The sequence below is a fragment of the Neovison vison genome, chromosome 5 (genome assembly GCF_020171115.1).
Source record: "Neovison vison isolate M4711 chromosome 5, ASM_NN_V1, whole genome shotgun sequence".
Taxonomy (NCBI): domain Eukaryota; kingdom Metazoa; phylum Chordata; class Mammalia; order Carnivora; family Mustelidae; genus Neogale; species Neogale vison.
This window is the reverse complement of record NC_058095.1, coordinates 66,122,907-66,143,719: the sequence shown is the minus strand read 5'-3', so window position 1 is coordinate 66,143,719 and position 20,813 is coordinate 66,122,907. Positions and strand designations below refer to the sequence as shown.

At 44.6% G+C, this 20,813-nt stretch overlaps 2 protein-coding genes across 2 annotated transcripts in view; both read left to right on the top strand.

The window, feature by feature from the left end:
* The window catches only part of LOC122907377 (cytospin-B-like), a 426,680-nt gene extending 424,297 nt beyond the window's left edge, over window positions 1-2,383 (top strand). The window contains 1 exon segment of the mRNA XM_044250267.1: window positions 963-2,383. Within this exon segment, the coding sequence (XP_044106202.1) occupies window positions 963-984 (22 nt within the window). The 3' untranslated portion in view covers window positions 985-2,383.
* Window positions 1,960-19,743, top strand: LOC122907376 (cytospin-B-like). The gene is made up of 7 exons (XM_044250266.1): window positions 1,960-2,156; window positions 5,797-5,942; window positions 7,016-7,116; window positions 11,618-11,699; window positions 14,914-15,070; window positions 19,492-19,594; window positions 19,712-19,743. The coding sequence occupies exons 1-7, from the start codon at window positions 1,960-1,962 to the stop codon at window positions 19,730-19,732; spliced, it is 807 nt and encodes a 268-aa protein (XP_044106201.1). The 3' UTR covers window positions 19,733-19,743.
* The last annotated feature ends 1,070 nt before the right edge of the window (window positions 19,744-20,813 follow it).

The following is a 20,813-nucleotide window of genomic DNA, read 5'->3' as shown; positions in this document are numbered from 1 at the left end:
CACCTCTGAAGCAAGCAGCATGGTGGCCCATCACTGCCAGACTCTTCTGAAATCGGCTCTAACTCTGTGTGCACAATGTATCCTGACCTAGTGTCGGTCGCCTGCCTGTGCCACCCTCTGTGTCCTTACCGCTGCCGTGTGTCACAGCCCCGGGCTGGGGGTTCTGGAGCTGTCACTGAAATGCTGAGTGTGGGAGCTGGCGGTGTAGTTTCTCGGGGTCACTGAGATACCCCTTCCAGCTCTCTTCTTGCAGATGCTTTGATACAACATCCCTAGCCCTGCCAGAAGGGGACCAGTCCTCTTGGGGGTTCCTAACCCGAGCCTCAGAGGCCCTTGACACTTTCACCCTCAATGTGGAAGCTGGCCCTCTGGGCTCCCAGCACAGCCCTTTGACGCCTTCTGTTTTCATAGCTGGCATCCTCGTCGCTGGCATTGGACACAGAGCCTGGAATCACAGTGAGCTGTGTCTGCTCCCCTGCTTCCTATCCTCACAGACTTGCTTTGAAAAGCGTGGACATGAGCTTCCCCTAGGCCTTTAGGACCGCTATGTCTCAATACTGAAAGAAATCCTTTTTTCTGTTTTTTTTGTTTGTTTGTTTTTTTGCCTTGACTCTAAGTTAGCAGAGGGAAGCTCGAGCCACTCCGAAAATCACAGAGAAGCCTGGTTTTGTGCACCCTGGCCGTCTCCACTTACCCAGTGCAGTCATCTGTCAGAGAAGGTCTAGGGAGAGGAGCCCAGCAGTGGTGTCTTGAAGTCCTTGGCATGTTCTCTGTCTAAAGACCTTTGACTTCCCAAAAAAATTTGGAGGAGTAGGAATTAAAACATGCTGGTCCTGTTCTAGATATTAGGTCTTCCCCATGGGTCAGTGGCCACTGTTAATTCTTCTGTTTGTAGCCTGAGATCGTGTTGCCTCAAGTAACTCCTTTACCAGCCTCTCCCCCCTCCATTTCTGTTTCCACAGCTCCATGGTCTCTGTCAGCTAGCAGAGCATTTGCTGGAAGAAAGACAGCCCAGCCCTTGCCATGATGGGAAACTACAGCCATTTCTATATGAAGGGGGGAATAATGTGGGAGAGAAATTACCTCTTTACAAAGAGCCAGATTGTCGCCGTGTAACAGCCACTGTTTCATGACAGAGTCATGGCGATCAAGTCTCTTTCCCTTTTTTTCTACATTTTGGAATCAACCCATTGCACAATCAAAGATGATCCTTCCCTCTTTTTTCCCCCCTTCTTTCTTTTTCTCAGAAGATTCGGCAGTCTTTTGTTTGGAGCATAGATGAAGTTCTTGAAAAAGACCAAGTACAAGCATGGTGTGAAACTCACTTTTTTGTACGCAGCTAGGGTGTGCAGCGCGCTGGTGAATGTGGCCCGTGCCTGTGTCTTACTTTTTGGAATTTATTTCTGTGTTTCCTCTTGAACATGGTACCTGATAATCCTGGCATTAACACTACTTACCGCAAACCAGGAAGCCGTCTGTGTCCCATCTGGTTCTGAAGAAGCTAGCGGGTTCTGCTTCCCTTCTATCAAGTCCCGAACGAGCCCTTTCCAACTGGGGTCTGATGTCGTTACCTCATCCAAAACAAGCCACCACTAAGTCAGGGTTGGATTTCCAGAATCTCCACTGGGCTCAACGCAAACTGATGTTTGGCTGACCAAAAAGGATGTAGTCGAGCCGGTTTGTTTACGTGGTGGCCGTGCCCTTGGGAATCAGACTAAAAATTAAGGAACAACTACAACCAGCGCCTCAGGAATAAAACTTAACCCAGAAACTGAAAGGCTTTGAATCCAGAAGTGGATGATTCAGAATGGTCCAGAGTTCAGAGTGGGATGTTGAACTTGGGAAGTACATTATTTGTTGAGATCTGCACCTAATTCAGTGGCTCCACGAGGCCCGGCCTCCCTCGGCTCTCACTCCAGGAGCAGCCGTGCCCTTCAGATGGTGGCGGGTCTTCGCTACATGTCCCCAGGATGCGACAGGAGCTCCTGTCTGGTGGGAGGGCGTGAGGAACAGGAAGGCTCTTTAACGCAGGAGGACAGCTTGCCATGTCCAGCTGGAGAGCCCAGAATCCCTAGAAAAATTTTGTCTGGTGGTAAAAGAGAGGAGATCGGTTCCTCTTCTGTGAAAATGGCTTTGACGCTCTCTGGCACTGTCCAGTACACCTACTGGGAGCTCTTTACCACAGACTGAGATTTTCTTGGAATGATCCCACATTTCACTTACCAGGTGTTTGCAAACGTAAACAAAAGGAAAATCGCCTCCACTTCAGATACACAGTTGTACTCTCATTGAGTATCCCGATCTGCCTGTAGTCTGGGTACCGTTAAATATTTTTATACGTAGGCATTCATGAAGTGCTAAATAAATACATTATTATTCAGAAGAGTCTGTTGCCTGATTTGTCATCGCTGGCCAAGTGTGTGCGGGGCCTTCATGTCCACCTGTCCTTGGGTTTCTAGCGCAGGTGGTTTCAGAACTCGAAAGCCGTGTCCTGTAGCTAGAATCTGAGCCAGAAGCAAGATGGACTTCTGATACGAGTTGTAGACAGGAGGCTGATTTTAAATATGAATGTGATTTTTAAAAATGATTTCAGTCTTGGAACAAAAGAGCAAGGAGCAAAGATAACTAATTTTGCATAAATTGTTGAAGCGAAATGCCAGTGTTTCCCGAACAATCTAGTGTGGAATTTGAGGTCCTGGCTTATCTTGTCGAACTGTAAAAATAAATAGAGGTCACTTGCTGATTTGATGTATTGGGTTTCTTCTTACTTATGAATGTTTAGGTGTCCTTGTAACAAAACAGAGGTGTTCCGTGAAAAATATTCATCGTTTCCCTCTCCAGTACTCTCTATAAGGTAATCAGTGTTCATGGTGTGTCTTTTTCTTTCCTCCCTCTCTACTCATATAAATACATAGGGTTCATTTTTATGTGTTTTTATAAAATTTATACACTATATTAACAGTGTATCATGGGCATCCTTCTAAGTCGATATTTACGAGTTTAATTCATTTAATTCATTTTTTTATTATTTTCTTTTCTTTTAAGTAGGTTCTGTGTCCATTGTGGAGCCCAGTGCAGGGCCGGAACTCACGACTCTGAGGTCAAGACCCCTGCCCCAAGACCAAGAGTCAGACACTTACTAACTGAGCCCCCCAAAGTGCCCCAAATTTAACTCAATTTAATAGCTGTGTGGTATTCTAGAGGATGGATGTGCCCTAGAATATTGAAATATTGTCATATTTTGTGAACATCAAGGTTGTATTTTCTAGATTTTTTTCTTCCCCAATAATGGCATAATAGCAGTCCTTACCCACATAGCATTATAGATCGTTTTTATTTTCATAGGGTGGGTTCCTAAAAGTAGGATCACTACCTTGGAGGATATGCAGCTTTGATTTTGATAGATTTACCAGGTTACTTATCTAAGACTTGTGACATTTTACTTTTTGATGAAAGTACCTGTTTATACATAGCCTTAGCTTAATTTTGTGAATAGAATAAGCAAAAATTTTGCTTCGAATTTGCATTTTCCCAGGGAAATTTTTATATGTTAATCATTTACTTTTCCTCTTTTGAGAATTGCTCGTTTAGCACTTTTGCTTATTTATTCGTGGACTGATTTTTTTCCTCTTCTCCGTTTGTAAGTCATATCTTATCAGCGATGTGTGCTTACCCAGTACATTATGGGTCTTACGGTTTTACCATCATTCTCGTGGAAAAATTTATATTGTGACGCAGTCTGTTTATATTTTCCTTTACTGTGTCTGGGGTGTTTTTTGTTTAAGATTTTCCCTCCCCTCCCTTGCAGAAGTAGGCGATCACCTTTTCTCTATCTGTGTCTTTATCTGTTTCTCTGTCAGATGTTTGATTTGCCTTTCTTTGTTCAGTCCGATATGAGGTGCGGGTCTTCTCCCGGATGTACGGCTAGCACCATGTATGGTCAAAGCCATCCTGTGCCCAGTGAATCGAAATCCCACCTTTACGTTATTTATTTCCTCCGTATTCAAAGAGACTTTCCCAGTATGCCCTCCTTTCTTTTTCTCTTGAGCCTGTTCTGCTTTAAAATATTTTACTGGGATTATTAGATTGCTAATACCACTTTTCAGACTCAGCCTTTCATTGCAAATTCTCATCTTTTGTATATTTTCCTCTGTTCTTGAATTCTTTTGCATTCTCCAGGCAGATGCCATCAAGCATATAATTCTGTTTCCTGTCATAAATATAAACATCCTTTGAGTACGAATATTCTCTTCATTTTAAATCATGGAATTTATGGAGTATATTCGTAGGTCAGGGCATGCCTTGGAGGGGAGCAGATAATTGTCCGTCCCTTATTCTCACTTGTGAGAGTATCAGGCCCTGACGTTTGCCCAGTATCTGTGTCTGTAGGTTCTGCTTAGATCCGTGCCCACTGCTGCTGACTGTTACTATAATCTTAAACCAGAAGGGAGGCTCTTTAAGGTAAATTTATGTTACATATCAGAGGCACAGAAGCTCAAATAGAATACAGAGGAAGAATAGGTTCCTAGTGGGTGAAATTGATCTGTGTCCTTTTTGATTTGTAAGTCCTTTCCTGGTGAAACTGGCATGTGGGAGCCAGCATTTTCGGCCTCGTTTTGCCTGGTCATTGCCCATTGTAGGGATGTACTGTGGCTCTTCCTAATTTGCCCCTCTTTGCCACTGTCCTTTTACCTGGATGCTTGTGTTCCAAACCTTGTTTGTTTTTATGTCATCTGTATGCTTATGTTGAAATTCAAAAATGAAGTTCTGAAAAACACGGATGCCCAAGAGACAAAAGACTTAACTTTAATTTCTGTCTCACTCCAGAGCTACAGACTCTTTTAGGTTCGTTTCATGAATAAAAGTAAAAAATATTTTGGAAAAAAAAAATTGTGTTCCAGGAAGGGCATAGAATGAGCAAGGATACAGAGACAGGACCTACAAGGAACAGAATTTCAGGTAGCTAGACTTGGAGTCTGAAAGTGAGGTGGGTGGAGGGGAGTCCTAGGAGAGAAGTCTGTCCATCCCTGGGAAGGGTCCGGAGCTGGGCTTTTACTCAGTTTTTCAGGAAAGAGCCCTTGCAGACACATGATCGACATGACCAATCTTCCTTAATACCAATCGGCCTGTTGGGAAGGTAGCAGGGGTGTAATGTGGCATTCCCCAGAGGTAGTTAACTTTTGACTGCTTTGAGTTATGTACAAGAGCTCACACATTCTTGGATCAAAATAGACACAACCGCCAGGTGTCCTGTATGGTGAGGTAGGTGTGTGGAAAACCAACACCACTTGAAGACCATTCTGTGACCAAACAAAGAGACCAATGAATTGGAGAGATTTGATAACATTTTTTAAATAAGAGGTAATTACAGACACATGTGCATATATATGTTTAAATTTTAACAACAGATAGATGAGGTAAACCAGCTGTGAGCGTATGACATGGTCCTTGGGTCCAACGGTCTGTCATTCTCAGGTATGGGCTACTACTTTCTAGGAGCAGATTATTGGATAAAAATAAGAAAAATGAAATAAATATTGATAGTATTTTTGATAACGTATGTTAAATCATTTTTAAGAAGAAATACCATCAGTATTGTTATTTTTTTAGATATGCCTGGTACACCTTCAAAACGCCTCTATGAAAATTGAGAGCAAGCCCTATATTATTTCCTGAAGAGGGATTTGAAATTGGGGGTCCTCCTTTCAGATTTAGGTCTGTCGTTATCTGTGTCTCCCCCCACCCCCCATGGGAACCCTCCGCCTTCTCAATTGGATAATGCTCTTTACCATGCAGACCCGTTAACAAAGAGTCGGAGCCACCCGGGGTTGAGGCTCCCGGCCGCTGGCATGGCGTCTACATGAGCAGGACGTCTCCAACGCCATCGGAATCTGCGACCACTGTTAAGTCCCTCATCAAGTCGTTCGACTTGGGACGGCCAGGTATTTCATCATTTCGTCTCATGAGCAGAACTCCCATGCAGACCATGGCCCCGTGTATCAAGCCTGTCTCTACTCCAACACTGGCCCCGAGGGGATGCAACCACAGGGGCTCAGTCTAGATCATTCCACAAGGAGTCACTGTATCCCAGACACTTGCTGCAGCCCGGCAGATGCTCCAGGAAGACGACAGTGAGGAGTCTGGCTCACGTGTAACAAAACCTCCTCTTTCTCTCCATCTCTCCCGTAGCTTTAATTCCAGACTTGCCACCTTCCTTTTCTGCCTCTGTGTCCATTAAACTCAGGTTACGACCACTTCCCTCTTAGCTGGGCCAACCAGAGGATTCGTTTCCTAGGAAACAAGGTGTTGAGTCTGTGCAGTTGGCTGTCTAGCAGGACCCCTGGCCTTCCCCACCTCCCCTCTTAGACTTTTCTCTGCCTGGTCTTGTGTGTGACCACCTGTGCTGACCTTTCATTCCTGGTCTTGATACATTCCCAGCTTTTTCTAGAAACATCTCTCTGGCTCACCGATTCACCTTTCTTCACTGTTAACTATATATATGAGAAAAACGCACATCCATACACACAAAAATATAGTAAATAGAGGAAACCGAGTACACCTCTGTCCAAAATAGCAGTGTATTTCTTCTCTCGACCACAGACTGAAGTCATAGATAATGCTAGGACATACCTGGTGGTCTTTGCTAAAAGAGTTCTCAGCTCAGATTAAGACAAGACCACGAATATTAAAAGATGCAAAAGCCCATTGACTACCTTCAGTCCATGAAGATGGGACACTTCCCGTTAACAATAATAGTTTGTGCACGAACTTTCCTGTTCCTTCTTACCGTAGATACCTCATCATGTGTGTTTTCTTGTCCCTGGGGTCCCACCTCTAAGACCATTCAATTGACTGCCCCTCCCCAAGTTCAACACTAGTCCAGAGGAAAGAGAACAGAGTAAATGTAATCTGTTATAAGCAGTATGGGATGGTTTTATAAGAACAAATCAGGAACTACTCTTTGCTACTTGGAACTGAAACTACATAGAAATGTTCCCATTTCTTTTCTTGGCAGGTGGAGTTGGACAGAATATTTCTGTCCATAAAGCCCCCAGAAGTCCCCTGAGTGGGATTCCAGTAAGGACCGCTCCCGCCGCTGCTGTCTCCCCAATGCAGGTATTTTGAGGGTCTTGGATGTGTGGGTGGTGGTCCAGGCCACGAGGGTCCATGATGCTGGCTCATGCTCAGGAAACAAGAAGTGAAAACCACTTGGTGTATTTTTGAGGCATATTGAACATCATTTTTAATAAACCATAAATAGTAATAGCGAAACTTCCATTGAAAAATTGCGATTTTGATGGGTGCCTGGGTGGCTCAGTCAGTTAAGTGTCTGCCTTTGGCACAGGTCATGATCTCTGGGTCCTGGGATCGAGCCCCGCATCACGCTCTCTGTTCAGTAGGGAATCTGCTTCTCCCTCTGCCTCTGCTCTACCCTCCCTCCTCCCCCTGTGGCTTGTGCATGCTAGTGTTCTCTCTCTCTCTCTCTCTCTCCCTCCCTCTCTCAAATAAATACATAAAGCCTTTTTAAAAAAAATTACAGTTTGAGGCTTAATAAAGTTCTGAGAGAGACAACATATAAACCTCATACGATTTGTTAATGACATTTTGTTCCCCATAAGATACATCTGAAGTTTTCAGTTCAATGAAGACTATAATTTTTACCAGAAGTGGATATTGAACTAGATATTTTTCTCAAGGAAGTGTTTTATTTTGTTTTTAAAGCACCCCAGAGAGAGAAAATGTTTACCATTTATAAATTCTTAAGAGTTCACTGGGCAATCTGTGTCACCTTTGACATATTCTGAAGGTTCTAGACCAGAGCTTCTTGGCCTGTTGGCATTTTCTTTTCTTTTCTTTATTTTAAGATTTTATTTTTAAGTAATCTCCACACTCAACCTGGGAGCTCACAACCCCTAGATCAAGAGTTGCACGCTCCACTAACAGAGCCAACCAGGCCCCCTCTTGGCATTTTCTAAGACCGAGACTTTCCATGTTATAATAACATTCAGCAGCTCCTGCTGAGCCAAGGGCAATGTCATTCACAAGTACCCTTTTTTGGTGTCCTTAGCAGCCAGTGTATGTTGTTTGGGATTTTTTTTTTTTGGGGAGGGACATTGAGATAGATCACAAGTAAGCAGAGAGGCAGGCAGAAAGAGGGGGAAGCAGACTCCCCACTGAGCAGAGAGCCCGATGTGGGGCTCAATCCCTGGACCCTGCGATCATGACCTGAGTCAAAGGCAGAGGCTTAACCCACTGAGCCACCCAGGCGTGTCCCCCTCCCCTTATTTTTAAGATTTTGTTCATTTATGACAGAGAGACACAGTGAGAGAGAGATCACAAGCACCGGAGAGCCGGAGAGGGAGAAGCAGGCTTCCTGTCAAGTAGGGAGCCCCATGCGGGGTTCAATCCCAGGACTTTGGGACCATGACCTGAGCCGAAGGTAGACACTTAACGACTGAGCCACCCTGGTGCCCCTGTTGTTTGGGATCTTTTCAATTTTTCTTTTTTTCTTTTTTTTTTTTTTAACTTTTTTGCCCTGGAAGATACTTTATACTTCTTCATATGTAAAACCAAGTAAAGCAATTACTTATATTCCAATAATCACCGAGTTTTTAAATGAAACTGAAACAGATCATGCTTCATTTTGACTTAAATTCATTGAGCTACACACACAAGGTTGCTGACAAAACATTTAACAGCTGGCGTCTTGCCAGGGAGTAAAAGCGTGGGTTTGTATTCCGATTGTCGCCAGCATCCAGCTAGCTCCGTGACGTCAGTGAACGTGGAGTTGAGAAGAGACATTTATCACGTATTTCTAGAAAACAGGTGGAATAAGTGTAAGTAACCCCAGTCATCGTGGGAAGACTAATAAATAGGAAGCAGAGAGTTTTGAGTATTTATTACTTTTGCTTATAATATAATTTAATCTTAATAGGGGCCATGTTGAAAACTAGCTTGCAAAATTCCTGAAGATTTAATAATTGGCCCTTGTGAGCAGGTGCACACCACCGGCTCTGATTCATGTATAAAGTAAAGCACACGCCTTTTAAATATATACAGCTTGAATGTTTCTGTATACACACACCCATGTACCTAACACCAAGATAAAGCATCTTCATTGAATCATTAAGGCCCTCTCCTGCCACCACCCAGTGGGTAATCTATTAATGTAGCCATCATTCTGACCTCTGTTAACCTTAGATTACTGTCATACTGCTCTAGTCACTTGAAAAGAGAATGCGTTAGGGACACCAGAGTGGGTCAGTCAGTTAAGCCTCTGCCTTCAGCTCAGGTCATGATCCCAGAGTCTTGGGATCGAGCTTCACGTCAGGCTCCCTGCTCAGCGGGGAGCCTGCTTCTCCCTCGCTTCTCTGCTCATGATCTCTTCTGGCTATCTCTGTCTCTCTCCCTCAAATAAATAAATCTCAAAAAAAAAGAAAAGAGAGAGAGAAAGAGTGAGTTAAGAACTCTCTCTTGCTCCCTAGCCCCAGAAATAACCACTGTTTATGGCTTGTTGTGTATCCTTCTAGGTGTTTTTCTTTCATAAAATGTCTGTGTGTGTAGGGAGGAAGAGAAAGTTTCATAAATTGGATTACACTGCACATTGTTCAGACACGGACTCATTTCACTTGTCATTGGAATGTACTCCCTGAGGGCACGGATTTTTTTTTTTAAAGAGAGAGAGTGGGCGCATGTGTGCACATGTGAGCAGGGGGAGAGGCGGGAGAGGGAAAGAGAGAGGGAATCTTGAGCAAACTCTACATCCAGCACAGAGAAAGGTTTTGCTTGCTGTTATACCTCTTGTCTGCAACAGTGGCTGGCACACAGTCATATCACAGTAGAAGCTCAATAAATATTTGTTGAATGAGTGAAGGAATATACCAGAGACATCTTCAACTGTCAGTGTTTGGAGAAATAATGCATTCTTCTTAAAGGCTGTGTGGCATGTGGTGATCTGTTTAAGCACTCCTCTGTTGATGCACCTTCCTACAAAAACAGTACAGGGAAATTCCTTCCATGGGTTTCACCCACTTAAGAAGTTCTTCCTGCAGGAGAACGTATCAATCACCCTTAGCTTCCAGATACCGGAAATCACTTTAGCCCATCCCATCCCGCAGAAAGGAATTGAATACAGGGAGAGCTCTGGTGTCCACTGCGCTTCCAAGAAAGGTTCCCAAAACATCTCAAAAGTTGGCCGGTGAAAGGAACTTGTATTTCTGGCAAGTCTTTCTCTAAGGGCTTGCCTAGAACTACTGCTTCTGTCAAAACACAGCAGCCGCTTTAGGCTCCCACTGCCACAGATGTGGTCCCGCCCAACCTGACAGTACTGTCCTCCCAGATTTGTTCCAGGATTTCCTTCTTTTTAAGACTGATTAATATTCCATTGTGCATACAGACTGCATTTTTTTTTATCCCATTCATCTGTCCATGGACGGGTAGTTTGTTCCGAGCTCTTGGCTATTGTGAGTAATGCTGCCAGGAACATGGGCGTGCAAAACATCTCTTCTGGATTCTGTTTTCAGTTGTTTGGGGTATAGGCCCAGAAGTGGGACTACTGGGTGGTACAGGAGCTCTATTTTTAATTTTTTGAGGAACATCCCTACTATTTTCTTTTTTTTTTTAAGATTTTATTTATTTATTTGACAGAGATCACAAGTAGGCAGAGAGGCAGGCAGAGAGAGAGGAGGAAGCAGGCTCCCCGCTGAACAGAGAGCCCGATGCGGGACTCGATCCCAGGACCCTGAGATCATGACCTGAGCTGAAGGCAGCGGCTTAACCCACTGAGCCACCCAGGCGCCCCCATTCCTACTATTTTCTATAGTGGATGCACCATTTTCCATTCTCGCCAGCGGTGCACAAAAATTCCAATTTTTCCACATTTTTGCTAACACTTGTTATTCTCTCTCTCTCTCATTTTTTAAAATAATGACCCTCCAAACAGGTGTGAGGTGATATATCACTGTGGTTTTTTTTTCCTTTTTTTTTCCAATTTATTTATTTTCAGAAGAACAGTATTCATTATTTTTTCACCACACCCAGTGCTCCATGCAAGCTGTGCCCTCTATAATACCCACCACCTGGTACCCCAACCTCCCACCCCCCTATCACTGTGGTTTTGATTTGCACTTCCCCAATGATGAGTGATACTGAGCATGTTTCCATATATCTGTTGGCCATTAAAAATCAATGTTTTTACCCACCCCCTAGAATATACATAGAATTTTCCAGGAAGGTACTCACAAAGCTGATTAATAATGATTACGCCCCCCCCCACCCTCAGGGCACCTGGGTGGCTCAGTTGGCTAAGCATCTGCCTTCAGCTCAGGTCATGATCTCAGGGTCCTCGGATCAGAGCCCCAAGGCGGAGATGGGGTGGGGGGAAATCCCTGCTCAGGAGGGAGTCTGCTTCTCCCGCTTCCCACCCCACCCCTCATCAAATGAATAAATACATTCTTTTTTTAAAAAAAGATATTGAAAAAATAAGTTGTTTTAAAAGCTAACCCTGGTGATTCCTATGAGCTTGAGAACTGTTGCATGGACGCATGCATACACACACCATGTTTACGTATCAGATGTCACAAGCTCACCATGCTGGTGTGCCCTTTGGTTTTTTTAGAGGCATTCAACGTACAACAGTGTTTGGCCGGCCAGCAAAGGTGTGACTCAGCGTTTGGATCTTCCAGACCTTCCCCTTTCAGGTAATACCTTAAGGAGCAAACACTTTTGGGATGCCTGTGTGGTTCAGTTAGTTAAGGGTCTGCCTTCGGCTCAGGTCCCTAGCCCCATGTCCTTATAGGGCTCCTTGCTCAGCAGGGAGTCTGCTTCTCCCTCTCCCTCTGCTCCTCCCTCCTGCTTGTGCTCTCTCTGTCTTTCTCTCTTTCTGACAAATAAATGAATAAACTCTTAAAAAAAAACAGGGGCACCTGGGTGGCTCAGTGGGTTAAGCCTCTGCCTTCAGCTCGGGTCATGATGTCAGGGTTCTGGGATCGAGACGTGCATCAGGCTCTCTGCTCAGCGAGGAGCCTGCTTACCCATCTCTCTCTGCCTGCCTCTCTGCCTACTTGTGATCTCCTCTCTCTCTCTCTCTGTCAAATAAATAAATAAAATATTTTAAAAATTAAAAATTTAAAAATTTTAAAAAAATAGCAAATACGTTTGACCTCTTATTTTGTGAGGTTTACTTTTCTTCTTTGCCTGAAACCGAGCTTAGAAAAATAGTTGATGGCATTTATTCCAAACAATTTAAGACTCTGTGTTCGGGATGTTAGATCCTGCTTCCTGCCACTGTACTTCTCAGTGTGCATCTGTTCGGGAGAGATGTCTAGCTTTGGGGAGTTTTTTGTTTGTTTGTATTTTTATGGAATCTCAAGAGAATATCTTAACCATCTTTAGAAGTAACTATTTTTAGAAAAAAAAATCTTATCTGATTCTGAAGGTCTCTTTGCTTCCACAATTCCTAAAATATGCCTCTTTCGTCCTGTCTTTGCCTTTGAATGTGGCCCTCTTCCTGTTGTTACTCTGGTATTTTTTAAAATCCGGACCCTGCTGGTGACACCGTGGTTGGAATCCACAATCCTCCCTGTCGCTTTGTCACTCCTGCGCCTCGAGTGCTGCTTGGCCAGTGTGAAGCCGCAGTTACAGAGCTGGGCACCCAGGGGTGGGCTTGTCTCTTGGCCCCATCATTCTACCTCCTGGGGGTGTGGTTTCCTCATCTCTGGGTTGGAAATAGTGCTGTCTCCCTCAGAGGTTCACTCCAGGGGCTGAGTGAACGCAGCTGGCTGTGGGATGAGCAGAAGGGGTGACCTTGACCTTAGCTTCTGTTCCCTTTCTGCTCAGTTCACCTGTGAGAGCAGACATTAGCAGAAGGGTAAGCTGTCCCAAGTATGTGCCTCAGAAATATATGTGTAGGACTGTGTGTTCTTACTGTAAAGCCACAGAAAAGATGAAAAGAACACTAAACAAATTATTTACTGGTGCCTCTAGCAGGGCAAGAAAGCCAGAAATCTGGACTGCATAGCTAGAAAGCTCTGGGACCAGGGTGGGATTTTTTTCTGATTCTTTCTACCATGCTGCCTTCTGGTAACAAGGCAGGGGATTACTCTGATCAGCAATGTCATAAAGAAGTGATAAAAGCTTATCATATGAGGACTTGGAGTCAGAATAATGATTCCGAGGAAGAAGGAAATGCTAGGGGTGCCTGGGCGGCTCAGTGGGTTAAGCCTCTGCCTTCAGGTCAGGTCATGATCTCAGGGTTCTGGGATCGAGCCCCACATCAGGCTCTCTGCTCAGTGAGGAGCCTGCTTACCCATCTCTCTCTGCCTGCCTCTCTGCTTACTTGTGATCTCTCTTTGTGTTAAATAAATAAAGAAGGAAATTCTGTCTAAGGACAGGAGAATAAGAGAAAAAAAAAAAAAAAAAAAAAAACAAAGGGCGAATGAAGCCAGTAGAGCAGGCTCTTTTTTCTGTGCAGATAAGTTCCCCCTTCCTAGAAATGGAAGGGAGGTCAAAACAGAATATTGGAAACCCGCCTGATTTGCATTCTCTACACTTGCTGTGTAGTGGAAAATCGGGGATAACTTGGTTACGGGCACAGTGATGTATTCCTAGGCAAGCTTATTTTTGTTTTGTTTTGTTTTTGTAATTGTGGCTAAAATACCCGTAACACAAAACATACCATCTTAACCATGTTTTTAAGTACCACATGAGCTTTTGGTCACAATATTTGTGTCTTCTCTGTCCCTCCCACATTGCCTTTTGTGCGAAGAAGCCGTCATTTTAATTGACAAGCTAAATCTGGCGCTCAAACCCTAGTAGTTCTTGCCCCAAATTAAACCATTCCTTTTCAGTGCCCCTGTTTTGCCCCACCAGACACCTGTCTACGCGGATGATTCTATTTACTGTACTAAAAAAGGGTTACGCGGTAAAAACTGCTTGCTCGGGTTAGCCTTGCCAGCTTTGAGGTCATCAGAAGCTGCTGAAAGGAGATTAATGCGCTGTTTTTGTTGTTCTCTTTAGTGATGTAAGCACTGTTTTTCCTCTCCTCTTCCAAGCTCATTAGCCTCACTCCCCACTTTGCTACCCATAATTGGCGGCTCTTAGCCATACAAGCATTGTTTTCTTCCATGACTGTTTACGGTGTCATAGGAGGCGACCGTGGGTTCAGCCTGGTCACAGAGGCCTGTCGTGTGGCATTGAGCAAGCCACCCCTGTTCTCTGAGCTCCTGTTGCCTTTGTCAGTATAAACCAGACACTCTCAATGTTTTCTCCCGATCTGTGCTCTGGTGGTCCTTCAGGAAATACCATCCGGAGGGTTCTGCCTGTTTCATTAACCTGTTTTAACTCCTAATAGAACAGCAGAAAGGAGTCTTTAAAGAATTTATGTTTGCTTATTTTTAGCCAGCCAGACCCTAGGACTGGAATGGCTTTTTTTTTTTCCTATAAAATCGTTACTGTTCTTGGTACCCAGCTTTTTGCCTGCTGCCACCTGTGATTTGAAAATCCCACTGGGTATCTTCCAGCCAGCTCTCTCTCTCTCAGATGCCTGTCAGTTCAAACAAAGTGCTTTACTGGGAGCAGGGCTGGCTCTGAGGGGGTAGGACCTGTGCCGAGGGTGTAGAAGGGCTTTGGTTCACGGCTCCAAGGGTGCCATCTTGAAATTCTTCATAATTTTTGAATGAGGGGCTAATTTGGCATTAGTCTCTGTGAATTATGTAGTCAGTCCTGCCTGGAGAATCCTTTCTAGAAAAAGGCCATGTCCCGATGTGCGTTTTTTTACTTAACTCTATAAACTTAAATTTATTATATATTTATACTTAGGAATCCAATGAGAATTCTGTTGTACTTGAGAAGAAGGTGTGGTGACCAGTCAAATTTCTCTTCTAGGAATAGGTGACTATGTTGTTCTCCACACAGATCTTTTAAAGGGAAGGGGTGAGGACCTGAAACAGGACCCTTATCTCCGGAAGAGCCCCTCGCTGGAGTCCCTGAGCAGACCCCCTTCTCTGGGCTTCGGGAACACGAGGCTGCTGAGCGCGTCCACTGGGGGCTTGAAACCGCAGAGCAAACTCAGGTATCATGTTTACACAGTGAGACCTCACTGGGCTGGTGGCCTTGTAATCTTCCTTCTGTTTTCACCGCCTGTGGTCAGTTTACTTGTATGTGTATTTTTCCTTAATGAAAACAACCAGACACAGAACGTGCCTTCAGCATGGGAAGCGGGCCCTGGACAGCAGGACCGTGCAAAATGAAATAGGGCCGTGAAACCAGAGTGGATGCAGACTCTTGGGGGGTCATTAGTTGGGTTAAGAAGTCTGGAAAGGGGGAGGCAGCATTTCTGCCAGGGGGCCTGTGGGGGTTCCCGTGAGGAGCCCTACACAACATTCAGGGAGCTGGGGGTGGTTTCCTTTGGTTAGACTGTCCTGGGGGCCTCATGAGGACCAGCCCAGGCAGACGCATCATCATCTCCTAGTATGGGCTAGGGAGGCAGACAGATGCTCAGATTATCACCGCTGGAAAGGGAGGTTGTGAATGGTCTCCATTGCCAAGGTTAGAGGTTTCTACTCTTTTTGGTAAAGCAGGGAGAAACCACTAACTTTGTGGGATTCGTATTTGGATTTTGAGTAGTCGTACAGGAAACAGTGCATATGGGAAGTATTAGAGGGGTGCTTTGAAGTCAGCATCACAAGTACACTGGCAGTGATGAGAGGGGGAGGGCAGGGGAGAGAGAGAGGACAGAGACGGCCAGGGTGGCCACCAGAGGCCTGGCGTGGCTCCCGCCTCTGCCACCTCTCCCTGCTCAGTGTTCCTGCTCCCCCAGGCCCCGGCAAGCCTCCACCAGCCACTCCGCCACCCTCGCCTCTCCCGAGGCTTCTCCACGTGGAGTCCATCTTCGAAAACAGGAAGAGCATCCTGTGCAGACCTTCTCAGAAACCTCCCCTGACTTGTCATGCACCCTTCCACCCACGCTCCTCGTTCTACTCCCTGCATTCCCTGCGGCTTGGCACCCCGCAGCTCACCTGCCACTTCCATTCTCATCCTTTGCAGCTGACACAGGCTTCTGCGACCACTCACAAGGGCCCAGCCTGAATCATCTCCCTCCTGTCCTCTCACACTCCTGAGTGCTTCCCTTGCAAAGTCAAACCCTCCACAGGCTGGTAGCCAGCCACCCGGGGGGTGCCGACAGCCCCCTTCTTTGCCTTCCATGTCTTAGGCTCATGCTGGGTATTTAATGCACTGTCGTGCCGTGTGAGCCTTTGTCCCCATGTATTTAGGCTGTGCTGTAGTACACAGTAAATCTTCATCTCACGTGTCGGTCTCTTTCCTGGGCCCCAGGGCCGTGCTACACACACAGCGCCGGGCCAGCCAGTGCTGGGAACAGGTAGACAGACGAATATACAGAACTAGCTGCTTGGGGAGTAACAGCTGCTTGACCGACATGCTAACTACCATTATGGGTATTGTAAAGGATTTTATGAAAGTCTGAATAAGTTCAACTCTTGGCAGATCTTTGGGTGTAGTGTGTATTTGGACCCAAATAGATGAAGTCATGCCTTTCAGAGATTCAACTTAAAGCCTCAGATACTACATATTAGCCTTGTTTATGCACAGGAGATTTAAGTGATCAAAACTGCTTCTAAGGCCCAGAATTAGTGCTAACCTGAAACTGCTCTTTTCTTTATGCCAGAAACACGTACAAAAAGGCTATGTGTATGTTAATATGCAATTTATATTATCACCCTTCATCATGAAAGATTAAATTAGTGATTAATGTGTTATTTTTTTTTCATATTCACGTCATTGCGACAAACAAATGACAGGATAGAAATCACTTGTTTTGGTAGTTCTCATCCTATTATTATTAATTTGGAGGGAGTGTTGTATCTAGTTAACATTATTTTTTAAAGAAACCTGTTCTGGGGGTGCCTAGGTGGCTCAGTGGGTTAAAGCCTCTGCCTTCTGCTCAGGTCATGATCCCAGGGTCCTGGGATCGAGCCCCGCATCGGGCTCTCTGCTCAGCAGGGAGCCTGCTTCCCTTCCTCTCTCTCTCTGCCTACTTGTGATCTCTGTCAAATGAATAAATAAAATCTTTTAAAAAAAAAGAAACCTGTTCTGTTAGTGTTGTGGTCATCCATGGATACAGAAGCTCTTTTCTAAACCTGCATTTCAGTCTTCCCTAGTTTGTCAGACTTAGATATTAAGTTCTCAGCGATGAAGTAACAAACAGGCACAGTTAGCATAACTTCATAGTTAACAGTGACTCTGACCACAGAAACTTGGGGACTTAAGTTTACAAATATACCAGGTGCAAGGGAAACAGCCATCAAATTACATAAGAAAATTTTTAATGCAAGTATGACATTTTCTTAAAAATCTCTCTACCTCAATTCAGGTGGCTGAGGTCCTCAGTCATCCTATTACTCCTAGAAATATTTTTAAAGTATTTTTATTAAGGGGCACCTCGGTGGCTCAGTCAGTGAAGCTGCTGCCTTTGGCTCAGGTCATGATCCCAGGGTCCTTGGATGGACCCCTGTGTTGGGCTCCCTGCTCAGGGGGGAGTTGGCTTCTCCCTCTGCCCCCTCTGTCCCCACTTGTGCTCGCTCTCTTGTTCTCAAACAAATAAAGAAAATACTTTTTTAAGTGTTTTTATTAAGAGGGCGCCTGGGTGGCTCAGTGGGTTAAAGCCTCTGCCTTAGGCTCAGGTCATGATACTAGTGTCCTGGGATTGAGCCCCGCATCGGGCTCTCTGGCTCAGCAGGGAGCCTGCTTCCCTTCCTCTCTCTCTCTGCCTACTTGTGATCTCGGTCTGTCAAATAAATAAATAAAATCTTTTTTAAAAAAGTATTTTTATTAAGTATCAGAATGTTACAAAACAGTAACAATAAAATGCGTGTAAGGTATAAAGAACAACAATGCTGCTGGATATCGACCTTCCAGTTTGAGGAAAATAAAGTTATTATTACTGTTGAAATCTCCTGGAAGCCCCCCCTTCTCTGCCCCACTCCAGGGCCACCACTGCCTCTGACTATGGTATATGTCGTCCTTTGCTTTTCTTTCCCAGTTCTCACAGTGGATGCTTGTATCCCCAAACAATATCAACAATATGTTACTAAGTTAAAAATTTTGTATACATGGACACATGTTGTGTTTTTTTTTTCAAAATTGTTCCTGCTGTTCAAGTTACTGCATACATCTGTAATTCATCAGTTTTTATTGCTGTACAGTGTTCCATTGTAGGAATACACTGCTGTTCTCCCATTTCCTTGAGGATGTACATTTGATTGTTTTCAGTTTTTTAGTATAAAAAGTGCTGCTATGAGCATTCTTGCATATGTGCTCTGATGATATACACATCTAGGGGTGAATCCTATTTCATGGGCTTTGAATTGGACAGGTCCACTCGTATGTGGATTTCTTTCTGATAAGTACAATACAGTATTATATATTTATTTTCTCCTTTCTATCATTTTCTTACTATGTTCTTTCTCTAGCTTACTTTATTGTAGGACTGTAGTGTACAATATATATAACCTAAAAAATTTGTGCTCATTGACTGTATGTTATCGATGAGGCTTCCTGTCCCCAGTGGGCTATTCGTGGTTAAGTTCAGGGGAAATCAAAAGTCGTACGTGGGTTTTCAGCTGTGTGTGGGGCCAGCACCTCTATTCCCCATGCTGTTCAGGGGGTACACATGCTCATAAATTGCCTTTTAACAGCAAATGTTCCAGAGATACATCAGCTGTTTCGTTCCTGCTCTCCTTCATGCTGTTCCATCGCTGGGGGAATCTAATTCTCGGTTTACAGTAGTCATCGTGGAAGACACTGTGTGGTCTTAAATCCCTTGGTAGTATATGAATAATCTTAGGTAGCGTAAAGATTAACAGATGTCTACAGCAAACTGAGAATTAGAATGCTGTTGTGTATTAATTAGTAAAATCATTTCCTTTGACTAAGCAGGTGCTCAGGATTGAGTTAACGTAGCACACACTGAGGGCCTCCTTTGGAGTGTGCAAAGACCCTGTTTTGAGTCATTTTTACTGATGATCACCTGGTATCTCCTTACCAGCACCAGCCAATCTGGTGTTTTTCAATGCCCTTTCAGTCTTCCTTTTATATGTTATGTAGATAAGGTGAAGTCTTGAAGCTTGTGGAGTGTTTTTTTTCTATAGCGTCTTCAGTTAAAATGGCACTGTACTTAAGTCTGTTGAGGGCTAGGTGGACAGAGCCAACAGATGGATTTAAAAAAACAAAAAAAAAAGCAAAAACAGCCTCTTTCCAGACTTCTGATAGCTAAGAAGTACAAATTAATTTTTCTTCCGTATCATGACACATAGTAAAATGCACTATTAATGGGACTGATTTGGTTGTTTATCTTGAGTCTCCCTGGGTTGACCTAGACTTTGGCTTTTCTAATCTCGTTATTTGTCTTATATGTACTTGAGGCTTCTAAACATTAGCATCTTCTCTTTACTCTGTGCTCTTCTTTCTAACCAGCGTGGAAAGAAGAGACCCGCTGGCTGCCTTGGCCCGGGAATATGGTGGCTCCAAGCGTAACGCTCTCCTGAAATGGTGCCAGAAGAAGACAGAAGGCTACGCGGTGAGTGACAGCGTCGGCCAGCCTCCATCCAGCTCTGGGCAGCAGCAATCCTGGGCCCATATTTGTCCTGTGCATGCATATGCTTGGCATCTAATTGTTGCCCTTCTGTTCTCCTAGGGAAGGCCACAGTGGTGGTAGGGTTTACTCTGGTGCCAAATGGGACTGAGAGCCAGTCCACCCAACAAGCCGTGGACCTCAGTGGAGGTCCTCGTCTCCTGCAGAAGGGCCACATTTTTCTTTACTCAGAGGAGATGTAGTCTCCACAAACAATGGGCCCAACAGGCTGCCTCAGTCCAGGGAAGACAGCCTTGGCTGAAGCACCTTCCCAAAGAGGGTGCCTCCCTCTGATTGACACAAAGGCCCCATTTTTTCTGTTACTTTAGAGCTGTTTGCGTTTAAAGTTTCAGTTTATCAAGACAGTATTTGTCTTCTGGGAAGGTTACACGAGGAAGGAATGCTTGATAGAAGTGTAAGCTTTGTTATTATGAAATACCATATACAAAGTTAAAAATTCACCAAATAGCAGGTACAGTTTCATGGGCCATTTCCCTTCCAGAAACAGAGCATTGTCAATTCCCCCAAACCTCTTGTGTGACTTTCTGATCCTAGCCCTTCCCCACTCCCAAAGGCAAGTGCTGTCTTCAGGTCTTTTCCTCATGGTTTTCTGCAAAAAGAAGGCATCCCTAAATGCTGTATTAGTTTTGCCTGCACTTGAACTTTACATAAATGCAATCAAAACCTGTCATACCTGCATCCAGCTCTTACCCTACGATACGAAGTCATCAAGGCTTCTCTGGTTTGTTCATTTTCTTCACCCTTTGGAACCTGTTGTGGGATCACACCCATTATTTATCCGCCCCTTCCCCTCTTGCTGGATGGATGAGTTATTTCCAGTTCAGGGCTGTCGTTACGTGGTGCTGGTGCGTTCTCGTGCATTTCTCTCAGAACACAGGTGCGCTCATTCTTTCTGGATCTACACCTAGAAGTGAAATTACTGGACCATTGGGTGTGCCCATATTCAAGATTGTGCCAAACAGATTTCTGAGACAGTTGTGTGGTTTGCTTCCCCCCGCCCTGCCCTCAGGAAGAGAGGCGAGATCGTTCCTCTGCATTTTCACCGACAACACCAGTCTTATTACTCCCAGTCTTTGCGTAAGTGTGTAGTGACATCTCTTTGTGCTTGGGACTTGAACTTCCCTGCTGGCCAATGAGGCCAAGG